This window comes from Myiozetetes cayanensis, unplaced genomic scaffold (genome assembly GCF_022539395.1).
Source record: "Myiozetetes cayanensis isolate MyiCay16 unplaced genomic scaffold, myiCay2020 scf2-11, whole genome shotgun sequence".
Lineage (NCBI taxonomy): Eukaryota > Metazoa > Chordata > Aves > Passeriformes > Tyrannidae > Myiozetetes > Myiozetetes cayanensis.
The window spans coordinates 4,868,318-4,890,882 of NW_026087411.1; the positions used below are offsets into that span (position 1 = coordinate 4,868,318).

Genomic DNA, 22,565 nt, shown 5'->3' on the forward strand with positions numbered 1-22,565 from the left:
GAACAGTCTATATTTTGCTTTTTTCTTTACCATGACAAAGGCTAAACTGTCCTTGTGAAGAAAAAAGTGAAATAAACTCCCTTTATAAGATTGGCAAACAGCATGTATTGATTAAAAGCAGAACTACTTAAATTTTTGTTTACTGGAGAAGTTGGGATGTGATTATGATCAAGCTTTTTGTTAGCAAAAGGCACATCTTTATAATAAGAAGGTTGATTTGGAGGGTGTGGACACAAACTGCAGCTGGTAATATTTATTATTTATATGGATGTTTTGGCAGTGGCATATGAGGATGTGTTATTTCTTATTAGCTTAAATCTATTAAATGATTGCTGGTAGACAGTCAAGAATATTAATTCTAACTAAACTTCAATTTGAAATTAGGAAGCTGATGTTACAATAATTTGGAATAAGCTGAGGTTACATTAATTCTGAATGTTTCTTACAAAAACATAATTGCTGTTATAATTTTAAAAATTATTTCCTTTGAGTTTTTGATGAAATGAGTCTTTAGAAGTTTTTTCTTTACTTTCTTAAGTAATGGCATCTCAGACTTCAAGGGTGTGAGGGGAACTTGGAGTATAAGCTCTATTTGACAGGACAAGGGACAAAGGGTATAAATTAAAACTCTTAAAATTCCATGTGAACACTGTTTTACTGTGAGAGAGGTTGTGTAGTCTCCCTCCATGAATATATTCAAAACTCAACTGGACTTGTATCTGGGCCACCTGCTCTGGCTTACCCTGCTTGAGCAGGAGGGTTGGACTCGACAATCTTATGAGATCCACTCTATGATAAACAACTCTGTCTGAAGTTTCATTCTGATTTATTTGTCTTGGGACTTTGTTGCCCTTAAAAAGGGGCAATGTGTTGTACCTGATGTCCTTATGTCCTTGAAACACAAAAACTCTCCCTTTGTTTTGGAGCCTAGGCATGATAAAAACTTTGACCCTTTAGTGCTACAACTCCAGTGTTTATCTGAAATAATGGAAAGAGACAATTATACATGATTATAAAGTAGTTTTTGTTGTATTGATAATCTCAGTTGATTACAGGAGGGAGGTGTCACTGTATAAACAAACTGTACGGCTGTTGAGGTGTATCCCTTTGGAGATTATTAAATGTTTTCTAGAACAAGAATCAAGGACGATGCCGTGGGTCCACTGGCGAAATATTTCTATCCATTTTTTTCTGGATTCCTGTTTTTCGTTGGCAGGAGGATTTGTTTGCTGGTCTGTTTGTTTGGATGGGTTTGGCGGTTTTCGGGTTTCTTTTTGTTCTGCGTTTCCGCGTGCCAAGCTTTCCAAATGCTAACGCTTAATTTTCGGGCAGGGTGTACAACTACGACCCGCTGACTCAGCTGAAGAACGTCCGGGCCAACTGCTACGGCAAATACATCGCCCTGCGCGGCACCGTTGTGCGTGTCAGTAACATAAAGCCTCTGTGCACCAAGCTGGCTTTTGTGTGTGCCACGTGTGGAGATGTGCAGAGCGTTCCTCTCCCTGATGGAAAGTACACCCTTCCAACTAAGGTAAGTTAAAATCCTCTAATTTCGTACTTTTCCCCCTCGTCAGTTGCGATTTGCGCGGAAAGAGGCGCCACCGGTAACAAAAATAGAAAAAAAAAAAATTAGAGGTATAAAACTGAATGAAACAACTGACACGTTGGAAAAAATTAAACAAACCGTGCAACTTTTGTTGCTTCAGGTCCTTTTTACTTGAAAAAGATGTATCCTGCTGAAACAGCGTAATGTGACAAGCAAGATGTAGAAACTCCCTGAAATCTAGAAAAAATATTATCTCTTAATTTCCATTTCACCACTTACATTTAAAAAGACTCTTCCACCTTGCTGTGGTGGTTTTCTATGCCTGTGTTGGGGGTTTGTGAGTTTTGTTTAGAACTTTCTATTTTCATTTCACTGTTTTGTTATCCGGACTTAAAAAGTCATTAGAATTAGGACAATGCCTGGTTATTTTATGTTACCTGATGTCCTCAAGTGAAAAAAAAAATTATCTAGAGCATCTGTGGGTATTAAAAAAAGAAAAAAACCAACACCAAAACCAAGCAGCCAACCAAAACACTCCACTAAACAAAAAAACCAGGGGAACCCATCCACCACCTCTTCTTCTCCACCACTGCCCTTCCCCAACTCAAACCAGTTCAGGAAGGGGATCATACAATTCAGCTCTATTTGCTCCAACAACTGTGAGTCAGAGTTCAGGCGTCTGTGCTTGATAACTCTTCATGAATTATGTACGTGCTAATTTATAGCCCTAATTTAACTAGCTTTTTTTCCTGGAATGATAACGAATCATATTATTTTGCTTTTTTTTTTTCTCCTGAACCAAATAAGGCAGTTTCAACTTGTGATTTTAAAAAAGGCTGAGAATGAATTAGAATTTCTCTTGTTACAGTGCCTTGTTCCTGAGTGCCGTGGCCGATCCTTCACAGCTGACAGGAGCTCTCCTTTAACCACTACAGTGGACTGGCAGTCTGTTAAGTAAGCATGTCCTCCCTTCTGCACAAAAATGTAATGCCACAGGATAATCAAAAAGTGACAGGATGGCTCAACCCCTGTTACAGTGTGTAATTTTAATAATCTTATTCTTTTGCTGAAAGCACTCTTCAACATTTGTATCACAAAGCAGTTGCATTGGTGTACTTTGTAACCTACCCAGTGGAATAGCTTCCTGGAAATTCCTCCTGCCATTATAGAGTTCTTTGAGGAATGTTCAGTTTGCAGCTTCTCTTGATCATTTCTTATGGCATCTGTGATTTAATGATTCTCTTTAATGAGATATGTCAGCTAGAAAAGACCTATTAAGTTCTATTGGTCAGCTGTTTCAATTGACATGAATAAACTGAACGTAAACTGGAGAGTTAAAAATCTTAGTTTGAAGTGATCTTGTGTCCCCCAGTCCTTAAGGTACAGTCAGTAGAAGGAAATAGTGCTACACCTGCCTATTCATCTACCTTCTTTGTCTTAATCAGCAAGTAAAATTTGCAAGACCTTTGCTGTGGGGGAGCAAGTCACCATATTTACAGAAATTAACAGTGTTAAGTTAACAGTAGGAAGGTAGAATACTGTTGCCCCATAATACCTATTCAGAAGACTGGGATGTGTTTCATCCCACTGGCTCGCAGCAGGAAGGGTGTCAGCTTGTTAAAAACAGAACTCTGCTTACTTTTTCCCGCGTCTAACATTCAGATTCTGTTAAGTTCACATGCTCTTCACATGTATGTAAAGTCTTGGTGTGACAAATGACATCCAAGCAAGTTTTTCTTTATGTTTTGCAATTTCTTAATTTGCATTTTCTTAATGTTCTGCAATGTAAGCAATTTAAAAGTTAATTTAAAAAGTCATGCTGACGGAGCAGCTCTAGAGGGCGATGTTTATCACAGTTTCTCTAGTAAAGCTTGACTCGGCTTCAAGAAAAACTATCAGAGCTCCAGGTGCAGAGCCAGAACTGAAACTTTGCTAGCCTTTCACAGCTATAGAGTGAACTACTGTTCTTGTTATGGTCTGAGAAATTTCTTGGGCTTTTCTAGGCTTAAAATACCAATTAAGCATTTATGATGCTTTGTAATGTCTGACCTCATATTTTTTTATATATAGGGTCCATCTTATTTCATGTACTGTGCTTATTTCTACATTAACATGCTCAGCAGTGCTAGAAAATCTGAGTTTCAACTTGGAGTTCATAGGAGTCTTTCTAAGTTTTATGCATAATTTATACACATTTATCGAAGTCTGAATTGAAAAAGCCTGTTTCTCCAGCCCTGCTGTTTCTAGAATTTACCAGGGCATTTCTGCTCTATCCCTTTTCAGTTAGGAAGGGACTGACTGGATGCTTACAGCAGCAGATCTTGGATGCCGCAACTGAATTGGTGTGTAACTCCCCTCGTGTTTTGCAGGGTGCAGGAGCTCATGTCAGATGATCAGCGGGAAGCAGGACGCATCCCTCGCACAATCGAGTGTGAACTGGTTCAAGATCTTGTGGACAGCTGTGTCCCAGGAGATATGGTCACTGTCACAGGGATAGTAAAGGTGTCAAGCACTGAGGAAGGTGAAATACATCATCTGAGAACACTTTCTTCCTAGGGTGGGGATTTTTTTAGGGATTACACCAGAACAACAACAGTGTCCCCCCCAATCTGGGCTCTCAAAGTCGTGAGTGCAGTGAGTGTACATTTCTTCAGAAGCTACCAGAGTTGTACAATGAGGAGTTGTTTTGACAACAGAGCCACCCAAAAGGTGCACTGCCTCTGATCTCTGATGGAGGGTGGGGTTTGCAGCCCACTGGTCTATAAACAACGATGGGCCTGAATGGGAAGTGCCAGTCTGACATCTGATGTCAGCTGACAGAAAAGCCATCTCGGGATCACTAATGTCGGGGGGGGGCATCCCTGTTTCCTGAAGTCTCACTATGACTCATTATTTCCTTAATCTTTAGTATCTCCTTCAAACATTAGGAAAACTTTCACACTGTTGTGAAGGGCTGTTATCTTTCTTTCTTTAGTCCTCCCTAGTCAAATTTTACAACTTTTTTTTTTTTTTTAAATATGTTGTGCAAAGCTGTAACAGAATACACTGCAGATAACTGCTGTACTGTTTTACTCTGAGAGTTCATTCTCTGCTCAGTAATCATTGGGGGTTATAGAAAATTATTATTTATTAAACTATATGTTTAATGCTTCTGCACTCTGCATCTTTTTTTTCCTCTAAATATTGAGTGGAAGAATTTTATATTCAACTTCTACTCGACTGCAATAATGTAGTAATTTAAAATTCCTGGAAAATTTATTTTGTTCTGGGAGAAAATTCTCTCTCTCGATGTACACCTTCCATTGCAGCAAAATATTTTATTGTGTATGTGAATGGAGGGATCTTAAAAGAAGAAATGTAATCAGAAACTTATTTTGCATCAATTTTAGAAAATGTAGATGTTCAATACTTAAATATGAACATTTTGCACATGTATATAATATTTCTGAATTACTTTGTACCATTTGTAAATAATATGAGTACTTAATGATAGAAAAAAGTGCTCCATCATCCTTTCTCAATTTTTATAACAGGAGCTTCTAAAAATAAGAATGACAAGTGTATGTTCTTGTTGTACATTGAAGCAAATTCTGTCAGCAACAGTAAAGGACAAAAACTAAAGAATTTTGATGATGAGACTTTTCAAAGATCGTTCATGGAGTTTTCACTTAAAGACCTCTATGCTGTCCAAGAAATTCAAGCTGAGGAAAATCTCTTCAGGCTTATCGTAAAGTAAGTTGTGTTAGACCTAGACTAGGTCTAGGATTAGACTTGTGAATGAGTATGACCACCCTCAGACAAATGTGACAGCTCATCTTAAAGCTATGAAACGTCCAAGGCTTGTGCAACAGAAACCACAGAGATATAACAAACTTTACTGGACAAGGAACTCGGGAGGAAGTGAAACTATTGCACTGGGGACGTTAGGACTTTGGGAGGGGTTTAAGGATACAATAAGTTAGCTGTGTTTTATTTCAACCCTGAGGCAGAAAGCTATGAGTAAAAAACCCAATTAATTAATTTTGCTCCTCACTGAGCAAATTCAGGTTACAAGTAGCGTTTTGTTCTCTGCTTTACAGTGGAGGAAAGAGGTGCAAGAACTGAGCAGAGAGTGTGAAAGACCCTCGTTTCAGACTGAGAAATACTCTTCTAGGTGTCCCTCAGGCCCTCCCAGTGGAGTCAAAGAATGCAAAACTAACACTTTAAAAGGAGGGTTACAGATAGTTACTTGTTTAGGTTAAGAAGAGATGCAGAAACCACTGGGAAGCTGGTTCTCCTCTGTGAGAATTCAAGTGAAAGTGTTTTCTAATTATCAAGCGTTTCTTGTTATACAAAAATTTCAATAAATTTGATGCTGCTGATTTAAACTGATTCTGCTAGAAATTCAGCAGCAGCCAAACAAAAGTTTTATATTTTTATAAAGGTGTTCTGTGACAAGAGACAGAACAAGGGATTATTTAATACTGATGCATTCAATTATCCTCCGCTCATGTTGCATTGTTCTTTGTTTTTCAGCTCTCTTTGTCCTGCAATCTATGGTCATGAGGTAAGTAATTTAACAATTCTGCTTGCAATATCTGATTGAAATGTTTACGCCACAGTAAACTCCTAAAGGATTTATAAAACTTATCTGGGGTGTGGGTAAGGGGCTGTTTTTACTGGTGACTGTGAATGCCAGTCACTTTTGTGTCAAGGAAGTGACAACCTTATACCTTTAAGTTCAGTCATCCAAAACAGAAAGAGTTGTTACAGCCAATTCTAGGGAGCTTGTCAGTATTGGTCACCATGATCAAATACTTATCAGTGTTGGTATGTTCCACAACAGATTGTAAAGGCAGGTTTGGCCCTGGCGTTATTTGGAGGATGTCAGAAGTTTGTGGATGACAAGAACAGAATCCCAGTGCGAGGAGATCCACATGTTCTGGTTGTTGGAGATCCAGGATTAGGAAAAAGTCAGATGTTGCAAGTATGGTTTGATGTATCACTGTGCTCTGTTTTTCTCCAATTCCTTGTTATCTTGACTTCTTGTAATCGTGGTAGGATAGCTGTGCTAAGACCAAGGGGTTGCTTGAGCCTGGCTGGAGTTATGTTTTCATGTAGGGTGCCTCAAACATAGGATAGTACCCAAAGGGGTACTTGCAAGGAGCCTTGCAGAAGGGCCTGCTAAAACACTTTCCAAAGCAGGTATATAGTTGGTCAGAATATATATACCTGTGGACTTTCAGGTGTAGGTTTATAAGCTTGTTGTCTTGCCCTTCTGTAGTTTGTGTTTTTGTTTTTTTTTTTAACAAGCCTTTTCCCCAGTGAGGAGGTTCACTTCTTATCTTCACTTAGCTGGTCCACTGTCAGAATAAGTACACTTTCCCTGTTGCTAGAACAGATCTTGGCTTTTTGGGAAGGGGACCTGCTGCTGCATTTGGCTTTTAATCTTGGTAGGCATTTCTGCATGACCACGACAAGATCAGTTAGTAATATGGGTGGGGGTTTTTTGACTTAAAAGGAATGGTTTTAAAATTCCATTTCTTTTCCCACAGTTACGGCGAAGTGAAAGAGGGACAGAGTTCACTTAGACCTGCAGCATTGCATACCTTGTTTAAAAAGTCTGAGTCTTTCTAGTGTGGACCTGTCATGTTAGGATGTGATTTGCAATAATTTAACCAAAACGATGGATTTGTGTGCAAGCATCTTAACAAACACATTTTTAAATTATTTTTTTGTTAAATGAGGACTGTCCGGCACAGAGTAGCTGGTTTTGTTTTTTCACACTGGCACTTTGTTTTTTAGTAACATTTAAGAAAAGCCAGGACTCTGTTCCTCAGATACAACCCTGAGACAAGACTCCTGTCAGTCATCACGGTCAGAGAAAAGAGTCCTAAGGGTAAAAGCCAAGGAGCCAGTGTAGGAGCCAGGTTTTTGGGGGTTTGGTTTTTTTGGTTGTTTTGTTTTGGGTTTGTGTTTGGGTTTTGGTTGTTTTTGTTTGGTTTTTTGTGTGTGTTGTTGTTTGTTTGTTTTGATGGGTTGGGGTTTTTTTGTGGGGGTTTTTCTTTTTTTTTTTTTTTTTTGGTGGTGGTGGTGGTGGTGGTTGGGTTTTTTTTTTTCCTACTTGGTGCCTGTCACATATTTGGTACTAAACAAGTATGCTTTGGGTGTTATCTTTTAAATAAAACAGAGGCACCTGTTACAGAGCAACTGTAGATATTATCTGAGAAAATCCAGTTTATAACTGTGTTCTAGGCAAATTTAACTGCAACGTGTCTGGGTTCAAGCTTACCATGCTTTGATTTTCTAGTTCATATTTCAAATTGTAGGATGCTTTCTGGATCCTAGAGGCATGGAGAAAACTAGGACTGTCCTTTATCCCTTAGCCGTGGGGAGAACCTCGTGTGCTTTCTGTGAAGCAGCATGTGTTGGGCACTATGGCAAGACACTACCCTAAACAGACCTTGGGGTCTGAAGATACAGAAACTATTTATCTGCAATTCCATGACAGACAGTATGTCCCAGAGCATTTCAACATGCTTTTAAAATGTGCTTTAAGTGCTGTGCCCAAGGTCCCAGTAATTTTGAGAACACAGTAGGGTATGGCTGTACTGCAGGTGACCAGAGTTTCTCCTACTGCACTGCACAAGTATGTCTCTTGGGGTTGCAAGGAGTTATAACTTTACTGTTGGGCCACGTTAAATAGAAAGAAATAAGTCTGGGTTTACTTTGAATTGTTTCTCTAGAATAAGGTTCATGAAATTCTTCACCTTGGGGAGGAAAAAAGTATTTATTTCTCTTCTAGGCAGTGTGTAACATTGCTCCTCGAGGTGTGTATGTTTGTGGTAATACTTCCACCAGCTCTGGCCTGACTGTTACACTGTCCAGAGACGGCACTTCTGGAGATTTTGCCTTGGAAGCTGGTGCTTTAGTGCTTGGAGATCAAGGTAATACATGTAATGCCACAGGTTTTGTATGATGATATGTGAGGGGCAGGAGTGTGTGCGCTGCTGACTCTGAGATTAAGCACAGTGCTCATTTAACTGTGGACTAGAAATGTGTATGAAGTGTGATACTGGCTTTCCACACCATGGGATATTCTGAGCTTCACCAGTGACTTTTCTGGAGGGGATCGCTGCTCTCCTTGGGTGTAGGAAAACTTGAGTTCTGCAATTCACATACTAGACTTACTGTCAAAGAACTAGTTTTTTGTTGGTTGTGTGGTTTTTGTTTTTTTGATGTTTTGTTTTTTTTTTTTCCAGAAATGTGACTTGATTGCAGCTGCTGGACTCTTAAAATTTTTGAAAAAGAGATAGCTTGTGAGATTTGTTGTCTATTTATAAAAAGCTTGTTTGGTCATTTCAATGTGTAATCAAGATCTACAAGTCAGGCTGACTTCATAATGGTTTGGCTGCATTACCATGAAATGAAAAGAAACCTTGCTGAAATGGAGACTTTGTCCAATGTCTCCTGCAGTCCCTAGGATTCTAGACTGGACTTCTGATGTAGTGACTACTAGACTGTAGCGCACACTTTCCCATCAGTTAACGTGTTTTCTAGTAAGTCTTTGTCTTGTTTTAATTGCTTCCAGGAATTTGTGGAATAGATGAATTTGATAAGATGGGAAACCAGCATCAGGCGCTGTTGGAAGCCATGGAACAGCAAAGCATCAGCCTTGCCAAGGCTGGCATTGTTTGCAGTTTGCCAGCTCGGACATCCATTGTCGCTGCAGCAAACCCAGTTGGAGGACATTATAACAAAGCCAAAACAGTGTCTGAGAACTTAAAGTGAGCACTTTCTGAAATGCTGCTTATACAGTTCACATTCAGGAGTAGATGTTCCTGGTAGTCTTGGCTCTTGTCTATAATTGCTTTCTAGTTTTCTAGAGCTTGAACACAAACTTTAATCATTTCTGGTGGCTTTTGAGAGAGAAATTGCTTTTCTACTTTACTCTGAATGAACTCGACAGGACTTTTTTATATGTATTTGAAGTGGAACAGAGTTGCTATAATTTCTCCTCTTCTCTGAGCACTGTGTGGTTTCCTTGCCTTTACTCTAGAATGGGGAGTGCTTTACTGTCAAGATTTGATCTGGTTTTCATCCTGCTGGACACGCCCAATGAAGACCACGACCACCTGCTGTCCGAGCACGTGATGGCGATCCGGGCAGGGAAGCAGGCAGGGAGCAGCAGCGCCGTTGTGACCCGGACCAGCTCTCAGGACCGCTCTGTCCTTCAGGCTGTGTCTGACAGACCACTGCTTGATAGGCTAAAGGTAGGACTTGTCCTGTGATTGTTGCTCTGCCCCTTGCACTGGGACCTAGTGACCCTGACCTGTCCTCAGTCTGCCACTCCCATTCTTCCCGTAATTGCTTCTGAGTTAGAGGAAGCACTTCCCAGTTTCTACCAATTGCCTCCCGTAGCTAACATGACCTGTCCTGCTGGAAGATGTGGCTCAAAACATCTTCATCACACGGAAGAGAATTTATGAGCTGAGCTGGTGGGTTTTTGGTTGTGAGAAGACACTTTGCATGAGATGCTCTAAAGCAAATTTGCTGTGTTAGGTTTCAACAAAGAGCTACAAAATTAGACTGGATATAATAACTTGATATAATGTGGTATGCAGTGTAGTATTGCATCCAACTAAAGCCACGTGTAAACAAATCCTTGGGCATCTGCAACTCGACAAATTTGCAGATTACAGGAGAGGAAGCGTATTTCTTTTTGGACTTCAGTGATTGGTTGGGGAACTGATACTGTCAAATGACAGGTCTTGAGAGAAAAACTCCTGCTGGAGCTAAACCCATGCACTTCTGGAAGTGGGATATCAGCAGTGACGGTTTAGTCTTCCGTAGAGCTGTAACAACTGGGAATTTGAATTTTCTCTTTTTGAGAAAGAATTCATTATATAGTTAAATCCTATTTGGCACTTCTTATCATGGCAAATGAGAAGCCTTGGCTGCTTTTTCTGAAATGGCCAAGCATGTGTGTTTACATGTCTAAGCACAGTATATGGACTTTACACTGTTCATATATGAAGCACTAAAGCCCTTACAGTGATGACTCCACCACATAAAGCATAGAAGATGATGAATTTATATTAAAACTTTCATTGTATAGTGTTCTGACAGAAATCTAAGCTTCTTGCAATTGGGTTAGATCTCGACAGGAGAAAACTTCGATGCCATTCCACATCAGCTGCTGAGGAAGTACGTGGGATACGCCCGGCAGTACGTTCATCCAAATTTATCTCCAGAGGCTGCGCAGGTCCTCCAGGAATTCTACCTTGAGCTCCGGAAGCAGAACCAGGGAGCAGACAGTACCCCAATCACCACGAGGCAGCTGGAGTCGCTGATTCGACTCACAGAGGTAAATTCAAGCTGTAATACTCCAGGGATTGAAAGCAAAGGGGTTATTCCTAAGATACTTCCAATGTCCTATGATTTTTGACAGCTTATTCACCACTATGCTTTTTTTGTTTTGTTTTTAAAAAAAAAGTGAGAATGCAAGAGGACTAGAAGTGCTTGAGAGCTACTGTTGCTTAAAGCCTCTTATAAAATAAAATAAAACACTCTTGAGGGGGTGGAAAGGGAATCTATCACTTTCACCAAAAGGAGAAAAAGTTGGTACAGACAGGAACAACCTGCTGCCCTTCCTCAACTTAGAATGCTGCTGTTTTCCCTAACACTCGGCCTTAAAAACACTATTTGTGTTCTGCTGCTTCACAAGAATACAGTTAAAAAGCAAACAAACTCCAAGCTACAGCCTAATAATGGAAGTATGCAGGAGGTGACATTGTAGCACTAACAAAAAAAAGAAAAACCTTCCTCTAAATCCTCTAGGCTTTGGTTCTATCTCTGCTCCCAAAATTTGCACTTGTTGTAGAGTGACTGTAGCCTTTTTTCACATCAGCTATAATATATCTTTAATAAACCTTTGTGGATTTTTTTGTTTGTTTGTTTTCTTTAAGGCACGATCAAGGCTGGAATTAAGAGAGAAATGTACCAAGGAAGATGCTGAGGACGTAATAGAAATAATGAAATACAGGTAACACACACTGCTTTAAAAATAAATAAATCACAGATTTGAAATTCATTCAAAACTTTTTGTTATCATAAGCAAACAGAGTGAAGAAATAACTTAATCAAATTTAGGCCCGTGACACTAATATTTGGATTTGTCTTTGAAAGCTGACAGCAGCTCTAAGTTGAATACAATTGCTTAGGCCTTTATGTGATCACAGTGGTTGTGTATATCCATGCACAGCAACTTAGGCATGAGGCTGCTGAAGGTTTTTTCTCTCTCATGTTATTACTCTTTGTTGTTGCAGCTGAACAATTAAAAGTTTAAAAGCAATTTCGATGAATGCTTAGTCTAAGTTCCTTAGACAGGGACTTTCTTGATAGGGGATGGTTTCCTATGTGGCTTCTGAAAGCCTTCTCAAGCACTTTTAAGAAGCAAATACACATACGTTTGCTTTTACCTCCTGCTGATTTTTTTTTTTTTAATCTGTTTTTAGCATGCTGGGAACTTACTCCGATGAGTTTGGAAAGCTGGACTTTGAGCGTTCCCAGCACGGGTCTGGGATGAGCAATCGGTCTCAAGCGAAAAGATTTATTTCTGCCCTGAACAGCATCGCAGAAAGAACCTACAACAACCTCTTCGACCTGCAGCAGCTTCGGCAGATTGCAAAGGACCTACAGATCCGGGTGAGTCTGGAAATCAGGCGTTTCTTCAACAGCAGACTGCAAGAGCAGTCAAAATTATTTATTGCAAAACTGGGAGTAGCCGAGGCACATCCGTTGTGCCTCTTTGCAGTGAACAGAAATAACCAATTTGACGCTGCTTTTAGGCTGAACGGTCTTCTCGACGTGCCTTTGTAAGCTTTACTGACCTCACCAGCTGTTTGGCAACAGCAACTCCTCGCACTAGTAAGGGCTGATTTTGCTCCTGAAGCTGCTCCTTGACAAGACCCTGCTTTGTTCTGTGAAAAGCAATGTTGGTTTCAGTATACTTTAGTCCCTCTGGCTCCCCAGAGGGCACACCTACTTTTGTTCCCAAATTTATTCTTGTGGTGTCCCTGCTCTATTTCAGCAGTGCAATGATGCTTCTGCTTGACCTCCTCTGGATGAAATACTGTGTTTGGGGTTTTCATTCCTGCTTCAAGCATCCTAATCTTGTAACTTGATAGGAACATCATGTAGGGCACGTGACCACAGAAGTATTTTACCCTGTAATTGACTTGCATTCTGTATTTGGGGGGGGGGGGGCTTCAGCCAAACAAAAATACTGGGTAGCTAATTCTACTTTTTGCTTCGTGTTAAAGAGTTTTAAGTGCCAACTTGAAACCAGATTTCAGATGTAATGAGTGAAAAGTAGTGATAATAAGTTTCATAAAGAGAAATTAATTATGGGAAGTGGTGCTGTTCTGTTACCTGGTGACCCTACTTGGGCCTTCTGGGGCAAGATGGCTTCGGTTTCTGAACTTGTTGAACTGTTGACTGTACACAAGTCTAGATTTGTTTTGAGTCCTGTCTGACAGAACATGGTACATCCAGCTCTCTTCTCCCACGATCATCAGTAGTTCGGTGACTACTTAAAGTTAATTCAATTAACTCTCAATCTCCCTTCATACAGAGAATAAGTTTTTGCCCATTCAGAGTTTCATACCTGGAAATCAGAGTTGTAGAAATCAGGCTTTTCTTTGGTAGGTATTTGTGTTACAGAACTTGAATTTCTGCATATGGAACTGCATACTTTGTGCATAAGGAGAGAACACAACTTCTGTGTAACACTACAGTAAAAACAGTGTGTAAGTAGAGCACAGAAGAATGGGACTGAGGGGTGTGCCACCTCCTAGTAGGTCAACAGTTTGCTGAGGAAACCAGCCTATTCTTAGCTCACTTTATTTCACTGAGTTGTTTTAAATGGTTTACGGTGCTTTACATCAGATAAGGTGTCATTCTCCAATTTGACATTTTTGTCTTTGTTATCTCCAGGTATCTGACTTTGAAAGCTTTATTGGATCCCTGAATGACCAGGGTTATCTTTTGAAAAAAGGTTCAAGAATTTATCAGCTTCAGACCATGTGAAAAGAGTCACTGTGACGAACCTTCCTGGGACAATATGGATACACTGGACTGATGGACCTGCAGCAGTGAGACACTGAACTGAACTGCAGCCTGGCACTGCTGGCTCTGGGGTTGACTGAGGCTGAGATTTCTCTTCAGACACTGCAGTGCCCCCAGGCTTGTTTTAAAGCTGCTCAGGACAGACTGACACATGGTATTGCTGCCTGACTCATCCTGTAGGGTCTGCTTACCCAGAAGGGACTGTGTGGGACTAGAATGTACCTCATCATCCTTGAAGAGTGGGAAGTGTGGGTTTACATTGACATTTATTACAGTGCCATGACAGATGTTACTTCTAAACCCAGAAATCTTTGATGAGCAAATGGTGTGAGCTGTATTTTCAGCACCGTAGTTCATTAGAGGAATTTAAAGTGTTGAAATGTTTCAAAAAAAGTTGGGAACCTTCATGTTGAGACAACACTGTTTTTACAGCTATTACCAAATGGCACCTTACTGAAACTGACTTGATTTGCTGCTTTGAAGTTTGATATTTATTGGTCTTTGAAGCTGAGATTTAATTTGAAATGCAAGTCTGATTTAAGAAAATATCCTTATTACAGTATTTAACATGTAAAACAGGAATTGGATTTTGACTTTCATTAAACTTTAGATATGACAAATATTATTTGTTCAAAACTGTTGTACAGTGTTCATGGCCACTGCAAGGCATATAACACCAAACAAGTAATGGATGTCTTTGTGTAACTGTTCCTGACACAGAAGAATGTGTGTTCAGCAAGAGCAAAGTGCTGAGTTGGATGAAATCAGAATCGTGGTCTGGTGCAATAAAATAGACGGGAAGGCTGCCTTAGTGTGAATCTACCCCAACATACCTGAATTTGAAAACTAGTTTGGCAGATGAAATACTTTTAAGAGAGTTAAGAAATTGTGGTTCCACACCTGAACTCTCCAGGGCCAAGCACTCACTTCTGTCCAGGTTGTGGTTAATGGCTCTTTTGGGAAAAAAAAAAAAAAAAAAAAAAAAAAAACAGGAGCTGTCAGTCTGTCTGTCTACGAGTGGGAGTATGGGGGCAGCAGAGGACACACCTTGAAAACTGGGACTTAATCCTGCAGTAGAAGCAGCGTGCTGGATGAACTAATCGGAAGCAGAGGTGTTAGATACCGGTTTTAACCTTTGCCAGCGCCGGGGGGGGACACAGGAAAGGGCCTCAGAAGCGAAGAAAGGGCTGCGCCTGGAAAAGTAAACTCTTCTTGTGACTCTCGAGATAAAGTAAACGGGGGCAAGGGAGGGCAGAAGGCGAGTGCCGGGAACAACGAGCCCAGTCCCGCTCCCTGAGAGGTCTCTGGAGGCAAAGCGAGCCCTCCCCTGCCTCCGCCGGGGGCTCCCGCGGGGACGGGATGAGCCCGGGGCTGCCGCCCCGGACAGCGCCGCGGGCGAACCTGGGCCGGGAGGTAGCGGGGGGAAGGAACCGGGAGAAGGGCGGGAAAGCAGCGGGAGAAGGGATTTTTTTTGTTTTGTTTTGTTTTGTTCCCGGGTCTGGATTTTTTTCGAACCCCGGCGTCGCCCGCCTGCCGTAAAGCGCGCCGCCCCCGAGGAGGCCGAGAGGGGCTGACGTAAAGCGCCGCAAAAAAAAAAAAAAAAAAAAAAGAAAAAAAAAAAAAAAAAAAAAAGAAAGGCTGCGCGTGCCCGCCGCCCCTCAGCGGCACACGCGCCGCGCGCGGCGCGGATGGCGCGAGGCCGCGCGGGGCCTGAGGGGGCGGCGGCGGCGGGGCGGGCGTAGGGCCCGCGTAGGGCCCGCGGGCAGCGCCTCCCGCGCCATGCTGGCCGCCGCCTGCCTGGGCAGGGGCCCCTCCTGGGCGCTGCTCCGCGGCGCGGGCCGGAGGCGGCCGCCGGCGGCGGCGGCGGCGGCGGCGCGGGGTGGTGGGTGCGTCTTCGGCCTCCCGGCGTGCGCGGGGCCCCCGCGCCGGCCCCCGCGGCTGCTGCGCGCGCCCCCGGCCGCCGCCGCCGCCTGGCGCCTCCTGAGCGGCGGGGCCGGCCCGCCGGGGCCACCGCCGGAGCGGCGGGTGGCGGGGCCCTACGCGGAGCTGGTGCGTGAGCGGGACCGGGCAGGGGGGAGCGGGGCGGGGGCACCGGGGCCCGGGGGTCGTTTGTGCGTCCGTGCGCGGAGCTGCCCGAGGGGGTGCTGCTGGTTCTCCCCAGCGGGAGCCCTGCTCTCCCCTCTCCTCGCTCTCCCCTGCGGGACACGGGTGTCAGACCAGAGGCCAAACTTTCGGCGGGTTTGGGTCTCTCCTGGCGGAGCGTTCTCCCGTTAATGTTTAGCAGGTGGGGGGCTGTGTCCCTGTGCCTTGCGCAAGCAGCTCCCGGGAACTTTCCAGGCCTTCTGTCCAGTTCTGCTCAAAGCGTTTGTCGTGATTGATCCTGTCGTGTGCCAAACTGGGGGGGTTTGCCTTCCTGCCCTGAAGTTTATGAGTCAAGTTGGAGTGTTTTCCTTCCTGCTCTGAAGATTCTTTGCCTTCTTGCTCTGCAGTATGAAAACCCCTGGACCATCCCGAATATCCTGTCCATGGCGCGGATGGGTCTGGCGCCGGTTTTGGGCTATTTGATTGTTGAGGAGAATTTCGATGTTGCACTCGGTGTCTTTGTTCTGGCTGGTGTGACTGATCTGGTAGGTTCGCCTCGGTTTGGGGGCAGCCATGGCTTATGGTGATCCCACTGGAACTTAGACCCCAGTGTAGAATGGAAAGGGATAAAATAGATGAGGTTTTATATTTGTTGTTCTTTAGGAATGCTATGTATGTCCTTTGTGACAGTGCAGAGGGAAGTTGCAGGTACCCAAAGGGGACTTAATGCTGGTGGAGCAGAGTGGGGATTTCAGGGTTCCCTGACCCGCTCCAGGTGGGCATTGTCCAGTCCGAGCACCTGGGGGTCTGTTACGATGTGCAGCTGTAGCTGGTGCATCCATCATGACAATAATTTTGTGAATTTTAGAACATCAGTTACACCTCTGTTTGTGGTTTGGGGTGTCTTTGTTTGGTTGATTTGGGGGGAGGGTGTGTTTGGTTTTGTTTGTTTCTTTTTCTAATGAGAACTGAGTATGTTGAGAGGCTTCCAGTGTCTGGAATGCAGTGAGGAAAAAAAAGCATGATGCAAGTGTCAGCTAACAGACACCATATTTCATCATAGTTAAACTAGCTGTTTTATGGGATGCCGTTCATTAAATACCTCTCTAACAGTAACATGTATAAGGTGGTTTTGTTCTTGGTTTTCTAACAGAGAGATGTTAAATATTGTTTTTCCCAGCTGGATGGATTTATTGCGCGAAACTGGGCGAATCAGAAGTCAGCACTGGGAAGTGCTCTTGATCCTCTGGCTGATAAAATTCTCATCAGTGTGCTCTATGTAAGCCTAACTTGTACAAATCTTATCCCAGGTGAGAAAATATCGATTGCATGTACTACATAAGGTAAAGATGATTTTATGTATTGTAATATTTCTATTAAATATTTAACATCCCCGTAACAGGCCCCACGGAAAGCATATGCTGGCCCCATAGAAAAACAACTGCCATTTTCAAATGCGCTTTCTTTAAAGCAACAACAGTTAGTAGTTATGTTAATTAATTTTTTTCTAATAGACTGGATTGTTTTAAGACTTAAACCCCTTCAGAAGTCATGTTAAAAATCTTCAGTCGTGCATAAAACCTGTTCGGAAGAATTTGGGAGTGGTTATTTTTTTCTTGCTTTATATTGTATGCTCCTTTGCTTGTGTTTTGTTTTTAATCATGGACATGGTTTTTCACTAGATCCTGTTGGCTTGATTTTTCAGTTTCACTTACTTCCATGATTATCCTGCGGGATGTAGCTCTGATTGCTGCTGTTTTTTATGTGCGATACAAAACTCTCTCTCCACCGGTAAGTGCATTAAACGAAACTGTTTGAACATGTAATCGTAATAAAAAATAAATTAATAAGCCTTTAACAGAGCTTTGACCGAGAGATTTTCATCTTAAGACCTGATGGGTGCTCAGAACTTGGGTGTATACCCTAAGATGTAATGCTTGTTCTTTTGCCAGATAGATTTCCAAGCAGAACAGGGTTTCATAAAAGATGTTTCATTATGATGAGTCAGAGCTGCTGATAACTTTTCTCCTAATGTGTAAATAAATCATATAGAAGAGCAGTGTAATTCTCTAGTGCTACAGTTATATTTTCTGTATCAGGTGTGTCAAATTGAGTGTACTACTACTGCATTTTTTATCTCTTCTCTCCCCCAACAGAGAACACTCAGTAGGTACTTTAACCCCTGTTATGCTACTGCCCAGTTAAAACCAACATTCATTAGCAAGGTAAGAGTAGTAAGTCATTACAAAAGATAACTCCTCAGTACTTGGGATGTTGTGTAGTTTGGAGGGAGGGGACAATTTACTACTGCTGAGTACAGTTTCAAAATAGTGCACATCTTGACTTGGTCACAATTCCCATTTTCCTTTTTTTTTTCAGATGAATACAGTGGTTCAGCTAATTTTGGTGGCAGCTTCTTTAGCAGCTCCTGTTTTCAATTATGTGGACAGCATATATCTGCAGACGTTATGGTAATTTAGCTTTCTTTGCTTTTTTCCTGATAATTTAATGTGCTTGCAAAGAAACTAGTAATTGAGATTATTCTAATTGTGGGGAACACAAAAAAACTATGCCCATATGATGTCATATGCCTGAATTTTTACACCTTTGTTCTTAAATGATGCCGGAGATAGATATTTATTAGTGCTTAATTTACTATGCAAGTAAAAAGTAGTCAAATGAAACTAGTTAAGATCCAGAAAGAATAGCTCAGAAGCAAGTCTTCAGGTGTACACAGGCAAAGCATAAATTCAGATCAATAAAAAAGAAAGGAATGGGAAGAAGGGCTGTATGGATTCTTCAGTTATTCATGCCCTAAGTGTCCTTGAAAAAGCAACCTTGATATCAGTAAAAATAGACATGAAGTGTATTCTTATTTTTGCTTTATGCTGTACCTGCTATATTGAAATCCAGGCTCCTGAAGCCTCTTTGAAAAGCACATGAAGAAATGGTGATTCCTGCTAGATTGTAGGAAGGAAGGGGAGAGATCGAATGAAAACCAGCATACAGGAGTGTCCCTCCTTAGACAGTGCTGTTCCTTTCACTACTGCCCTTGGAGACCAGAACTGACCTGAATCTGAGTTGTAGCTGACTGCAGTTATTTTTCCTGAGCAGTTAAGTAAGAGCTCAGAACAAAGAGGCTGAACAGCAGATACCAGAATTACTTAGTAATTTAGTTAAAGGAGTGAAAAATCCAGTGTTGCTCTGTCTTCTAGGGAAAAAAAAAAAACAAACAACACGAAACCATATAAACCAAAACCACAAAACCAAAACAAAAAGCGTTTAAGGAACTAGGAACCTTGATCTTAACAGTCAGTGTGGTTTTTCATTCTGTTGGAGAAACAGATCTAGGGTTGTATCTATGAAAGATGCTTATCTTGCTGCTTGTCTGGGACTCTAGGAGAGTTACCATGCTGTGAATAATGGAGAAATGTTGTGTGTAATTTGCCAGGGTCCTCTGTAAAAACTTTCAAAAATGTCCTGTCTGAGTTCTTGCCCAGGGAGGGTTAACAAAAGGGCAGGACTGTGGCAGTGACTCACACCTCAGTGGGTGGCATCAGCCTTTTACACAGAGGAGCACTGATACTTTAGGAATATGTATGGTTGTCAGCCAGCATCTGGGAAGGAAACAAAACAGGCTGAAGCAGAAACTCGTGCTTTAGCTTTGGAACTTGGTAAAATGGTAAGTTCAAGTCTTGTGTGGTTTGAACGCTCCCCTTACAGTCTACCAAGGAGCAGTTTCTCACATCAGTCAGTTCTCAAGCTGGTAAAAGTTATGTAGGCTGCAAATGCTGAATGTTTTGTCTTCCTTCTCTAAAACAAATGCTAATATGGTAAAAATTTGTCTTAGTATGGAGTTACACTGAAGCATGCAGCTTAGTGCTGGATGGCAGATCCTTTGTTTGTCTAATACCCCATGCTGAATTTCAGCACAGAAACTGTAACCTGTGGAGCTGTGTAGTGAAAAACAGGGAAGACACTAAAAAGAAAAACAGTTGTTGTATTGTGCATAGACTCACATGACTTACAGGAACCGTTTTCCCCCAAGGTGCGTCACAGCTTTCACGACGGTGACATCTGCCTACAGCTACTACCACTATGGCAGGAAAACAGTCCAGGTGATAAACAACAAATGAAGTTTTTATGGAAGCACAGGGACTTACCAGCGTGGGCGGTGCTGTGCCTGCAAAGATGGTTGTATTGCCAGCTGAGTTTTGGATCCAGCACTCTTTGTTTGTCTGCTTTAAACCATGGCATCACAGTGAAATGGAATTTGAACATGTACTGTGTATATATGTAGAGAGAGACTTTTCAATGTATTTTTAATTTCTTTAAAAATGGGGTTGTTTACAAAAACAAATAAATAACATTCTTAAAAACACAGATCACATGTTGCTGCCACGTGAATAATTTTGAATAATTTTGTACTGTTGTTGAAGTCAAAATACACAGTTCGCACCAGGTTTTTTTGCCATCTTCATACAAGGCACTGAATACGCTGAGATTTGAGAAGAAAAAGCGATTACAAGAGCAAATTTGTCTTTGTATCTCATCCTGAGTCAGTAAACCAGCATTGCTCATTAGGACCTAATGACATACCTCAGCTTGCAGCAGAGGAAAACAGTATTTTCAGAAATTTAAACCAGAGAGAAATCTTACTTCGTGTTCCATGCTGATAGGGGTAAGCCATGAAGAGTTCCTACCCTGCTCCCTTTTCTTTTTAAATATGCAATGGTGAGCTGTGCTGAGTTTAGGTCTCAGAAGGCTCAGCAGGGCAGTGAGGACTCTGTACTCTAAAGGAATTACGTTTTTCATACTATATATCTATTTCTAGTGATTGAAAGAAGCCCTTATATCTCCAGATTCTTTAAATGATACCGCTGTAGTATTAGCAGAAGAAAATTTGTTGTAGACATCTCTTGAAAGCACACAGTGTCTTTTGTGATAGCATATGTTTGTATATACAAAGCATTTTAATATTTTTTTATATTTAAACTTGTATAAAGCAGTGTACAGAGAAAACACTTGATCTTTATTAGTACCTTTGTCTTAAATATCAGTACCTCTGTTCCCATGTTCCGTGATCAACACTGCGAAGGGAAAGAGGGGAAGTTTCCGCAAAGTAGAGGAGTATTTAGTAAAATGGAGCACTTTTTTTCTTGACGAAACGGTTCGAAAAGCAGAAATTTATTGTTCCTAGTCGGGTCAAAGCTGTTTGGTTCTGCTTAATGTAATGGGGGTTTGGAGGGGGGGGGGGATGGTTCCTTTTACCTATCGCATGGAATTGCCCGGGGCTGGTCAGCGAGGTTGCCAAGTTAAATGTACAACGGCTCGGTGGTTAAATAAAATTCGTTTGGGCGCTCCAGCCGCTGGCGTGTCTGGTGTTCCATGGTTACAATCCGCTTCCCGGGAGCGAGATCCATGCCCTGTGCCCGCCGGGCGTGTGCGGGGCGGGGCGCAGCGCGGCGGGGGCTGTCTCCGCGCGGCCGCCGTACCCGGGCGGGCCCGCCCCGCCCCGCCCTGCCCGCGATGGCGGCGCCGGAGCCGCCGCAGCCGGAGGGTTCGCGGCCCCTCAGCGCCCTCCTGAGCGGCATCGCCCAGGCCGCCTTCCACGGCAACGCCGCTGTCACCGACGAGCTGCTGCGCGGGCAGCTCTACCCCGAGGCGCCGCCGGAGGAGTTCCGCGCCCTGCGCACCAAGATGGGCGGCCTCCTCCAGGTACCGGCGCTGAGGCGGGGAAGGGGCCGCGCTCTGGGTGGGATCCGCTGTCTCGGCCTCCGGGTCTCCCCGGTGGGGCTCTGGGGGCAGCCGAAGCCGCGGGTGCTGCCTTTGTGGGGACAGCGGCCGCCCTCAGCGCGGGGGCGAGCCTGGCCAGCCCCTCCCGGCTTAACCCAGCCCAGCCTGTCCCTGCGCGGTCCCTCCGGCCGCTCCGCAGGAGCAGGAGCTCCTCAGCCCCCCACGCTGTGAAGGGGTGAAGGCGCCACTGGGGTTCTGCAGCCTTGCAAATAAGTACCCGCTACTTTCTGAGGAGAGCTGCGGATTTCTCGCCAGAAAGCTGTGTTTTGGCGGAAACCAGCCGTTTTACACAGACAGCAGTTTTTGGGTTATGTGTAAGACAGGAGAAGATATTCTTCTCCCTTAAGGGATCTTTTTTTGAGCTCCGTTCGGCGAGAAAAGAGCAGTGTGGTGTAGTGTAGTTCCCGGCGTCTCGATGTGGCTCAGGGAGCCTCCAGGTGCTAAATCCTTGGGTGGCCACTGCCACCTTGTGGGTGAATCCGCGGCTCTTTGGCCTCTTTGGATTCATAAACTCGGTCGGGAGTTTTAAATGTAACTGACAGATTGGGAATTTGATGAGGATGCTGGCGCTGTTTTTTCTGCTTTTATGGAGATTCCGTGGTTCGTTTAATGATGAGGTTCGTATGATGCCCTGAAAAGCGTCCAGCAGAAAGCTGAATCATAAAGATTTATTCTTGTAGGACTGGAGACTGGTTTTGTCTGTGGGCTTATTTCGTTCCCTCCTCTCAAGTACAACTCTTATTTGAGCACTGTTGAGATGTCATACTCCGGACATAATGTTACTTCAGAAGACACAGGTGATTAAAGTTTATAACCCATTGTTGTAAAATAGGCATATAGCTTAGGAGGATGACTGTCTGTTGGGGAGAGGCTTTCACGTTTCCTGTGTGCTGCTTCAGAAGCAAAACTAGTGGTGGTTGTGGTCATCGAGGTCACTCTCACCTTGCTACGTAAATTGGCATCTCACTGTTACCAGGTGTGTCTCATGATGGCCAGCGCTCCTCTCATCTCCTTAGGGATGAAATTCCTGGGA

The 22,565-nt window shown here is 43.0% G+C and overlaps 3 protein-coding genes across 3 annotated transcripts in view; all 3 read left to right on the forward strand.

Moving 5' to 3' along the window:
* MCM8 (minichromosome maintenance 8 homologous recombination repair factor) overlaps window positions 1–14,274 on the forward strand; it is a 16,938-nt gene extending 2,664 nt beyond the window's left edge. Inside the window, 13 exon segments of the mRNA XM_050316797.1 lie at window positions 1,333–1,531; window positions 2,415–2,500; window positions 3,916–4,067; window positions 5,080–5,278; window positions 6,062–6,092; window positions 6,372–6,512; window positions 8,331–8,472; window positions 9,117–9,312; window positions 9,585–9,798; window positions 10,683–10,892; window positions 11,494–11,570; window positions 12,043–12,232; window positions 13,523–14,274. Of these exon segments, the coding sequence (XP_050172754.1) occupies window positions 1,333–1,531; window positions 2,415–2,500; window positions 3,916–4,067; window positions 5,080–5,278; window positions 6,062–6,092; window positions 6,372–6,512; window positions 8,331–8,472; window positions 9,117–9,312; window positions 9,585–9,798; window positions 10,683–10,892; window positions 11,494–11,570; window positions 12,043–12,232; window positions 13,523–13,615 (1,930 nt within the window). The 3' untranslated portion in view covers window positions 13,616–14,274.
* Window positions 14,275–15,433: 1,159 nt separating this feature from the next.
* CRLS1 (cardiolipin synthase 1) lies at window positions 15,434–20,119 on the forward strand. The gene is made up of 7 exons (XM_050316270.1): window positions 15,434–15,703; window positions 16,144–16,281; window positions 16,917–17,046; window positions 17,442–17,527; window positions 17,893–17,961; window positions 18,116–18,207; window positions 19,785–20,119. Exons 1-7 carry the CDS (start codon window positions 15,434–15,436, stop codon window positions 19,870–19,872), a joined length of 873 nt encoding a protein of 290 aa, XP_050172227.1. The 3' UTR covers window positions 19,873–20,119.
* Window positions 20,120–21,251: 1,132 nt separating this feature from the next.
* COMMD1 (copper metabolism domain containing 1) overlaps window positions 21,252–22,565 on the forward strand; it is a 67,234-nt gene continuing 65,920 nt past the window's right edge. Inside the window, exon 1 of the mRNA XM_050314469.1 lies at window positions 21,252–21,454. Coding sequence (XP_050170426.1) covers window positions 21,266–21,454 — 189 coding nt within the window. The 5' untranslated portion in view covers window positions 21,252–21,265. The remainder of the gene's footprint in view (window positions 21,455–22,565) is intronic.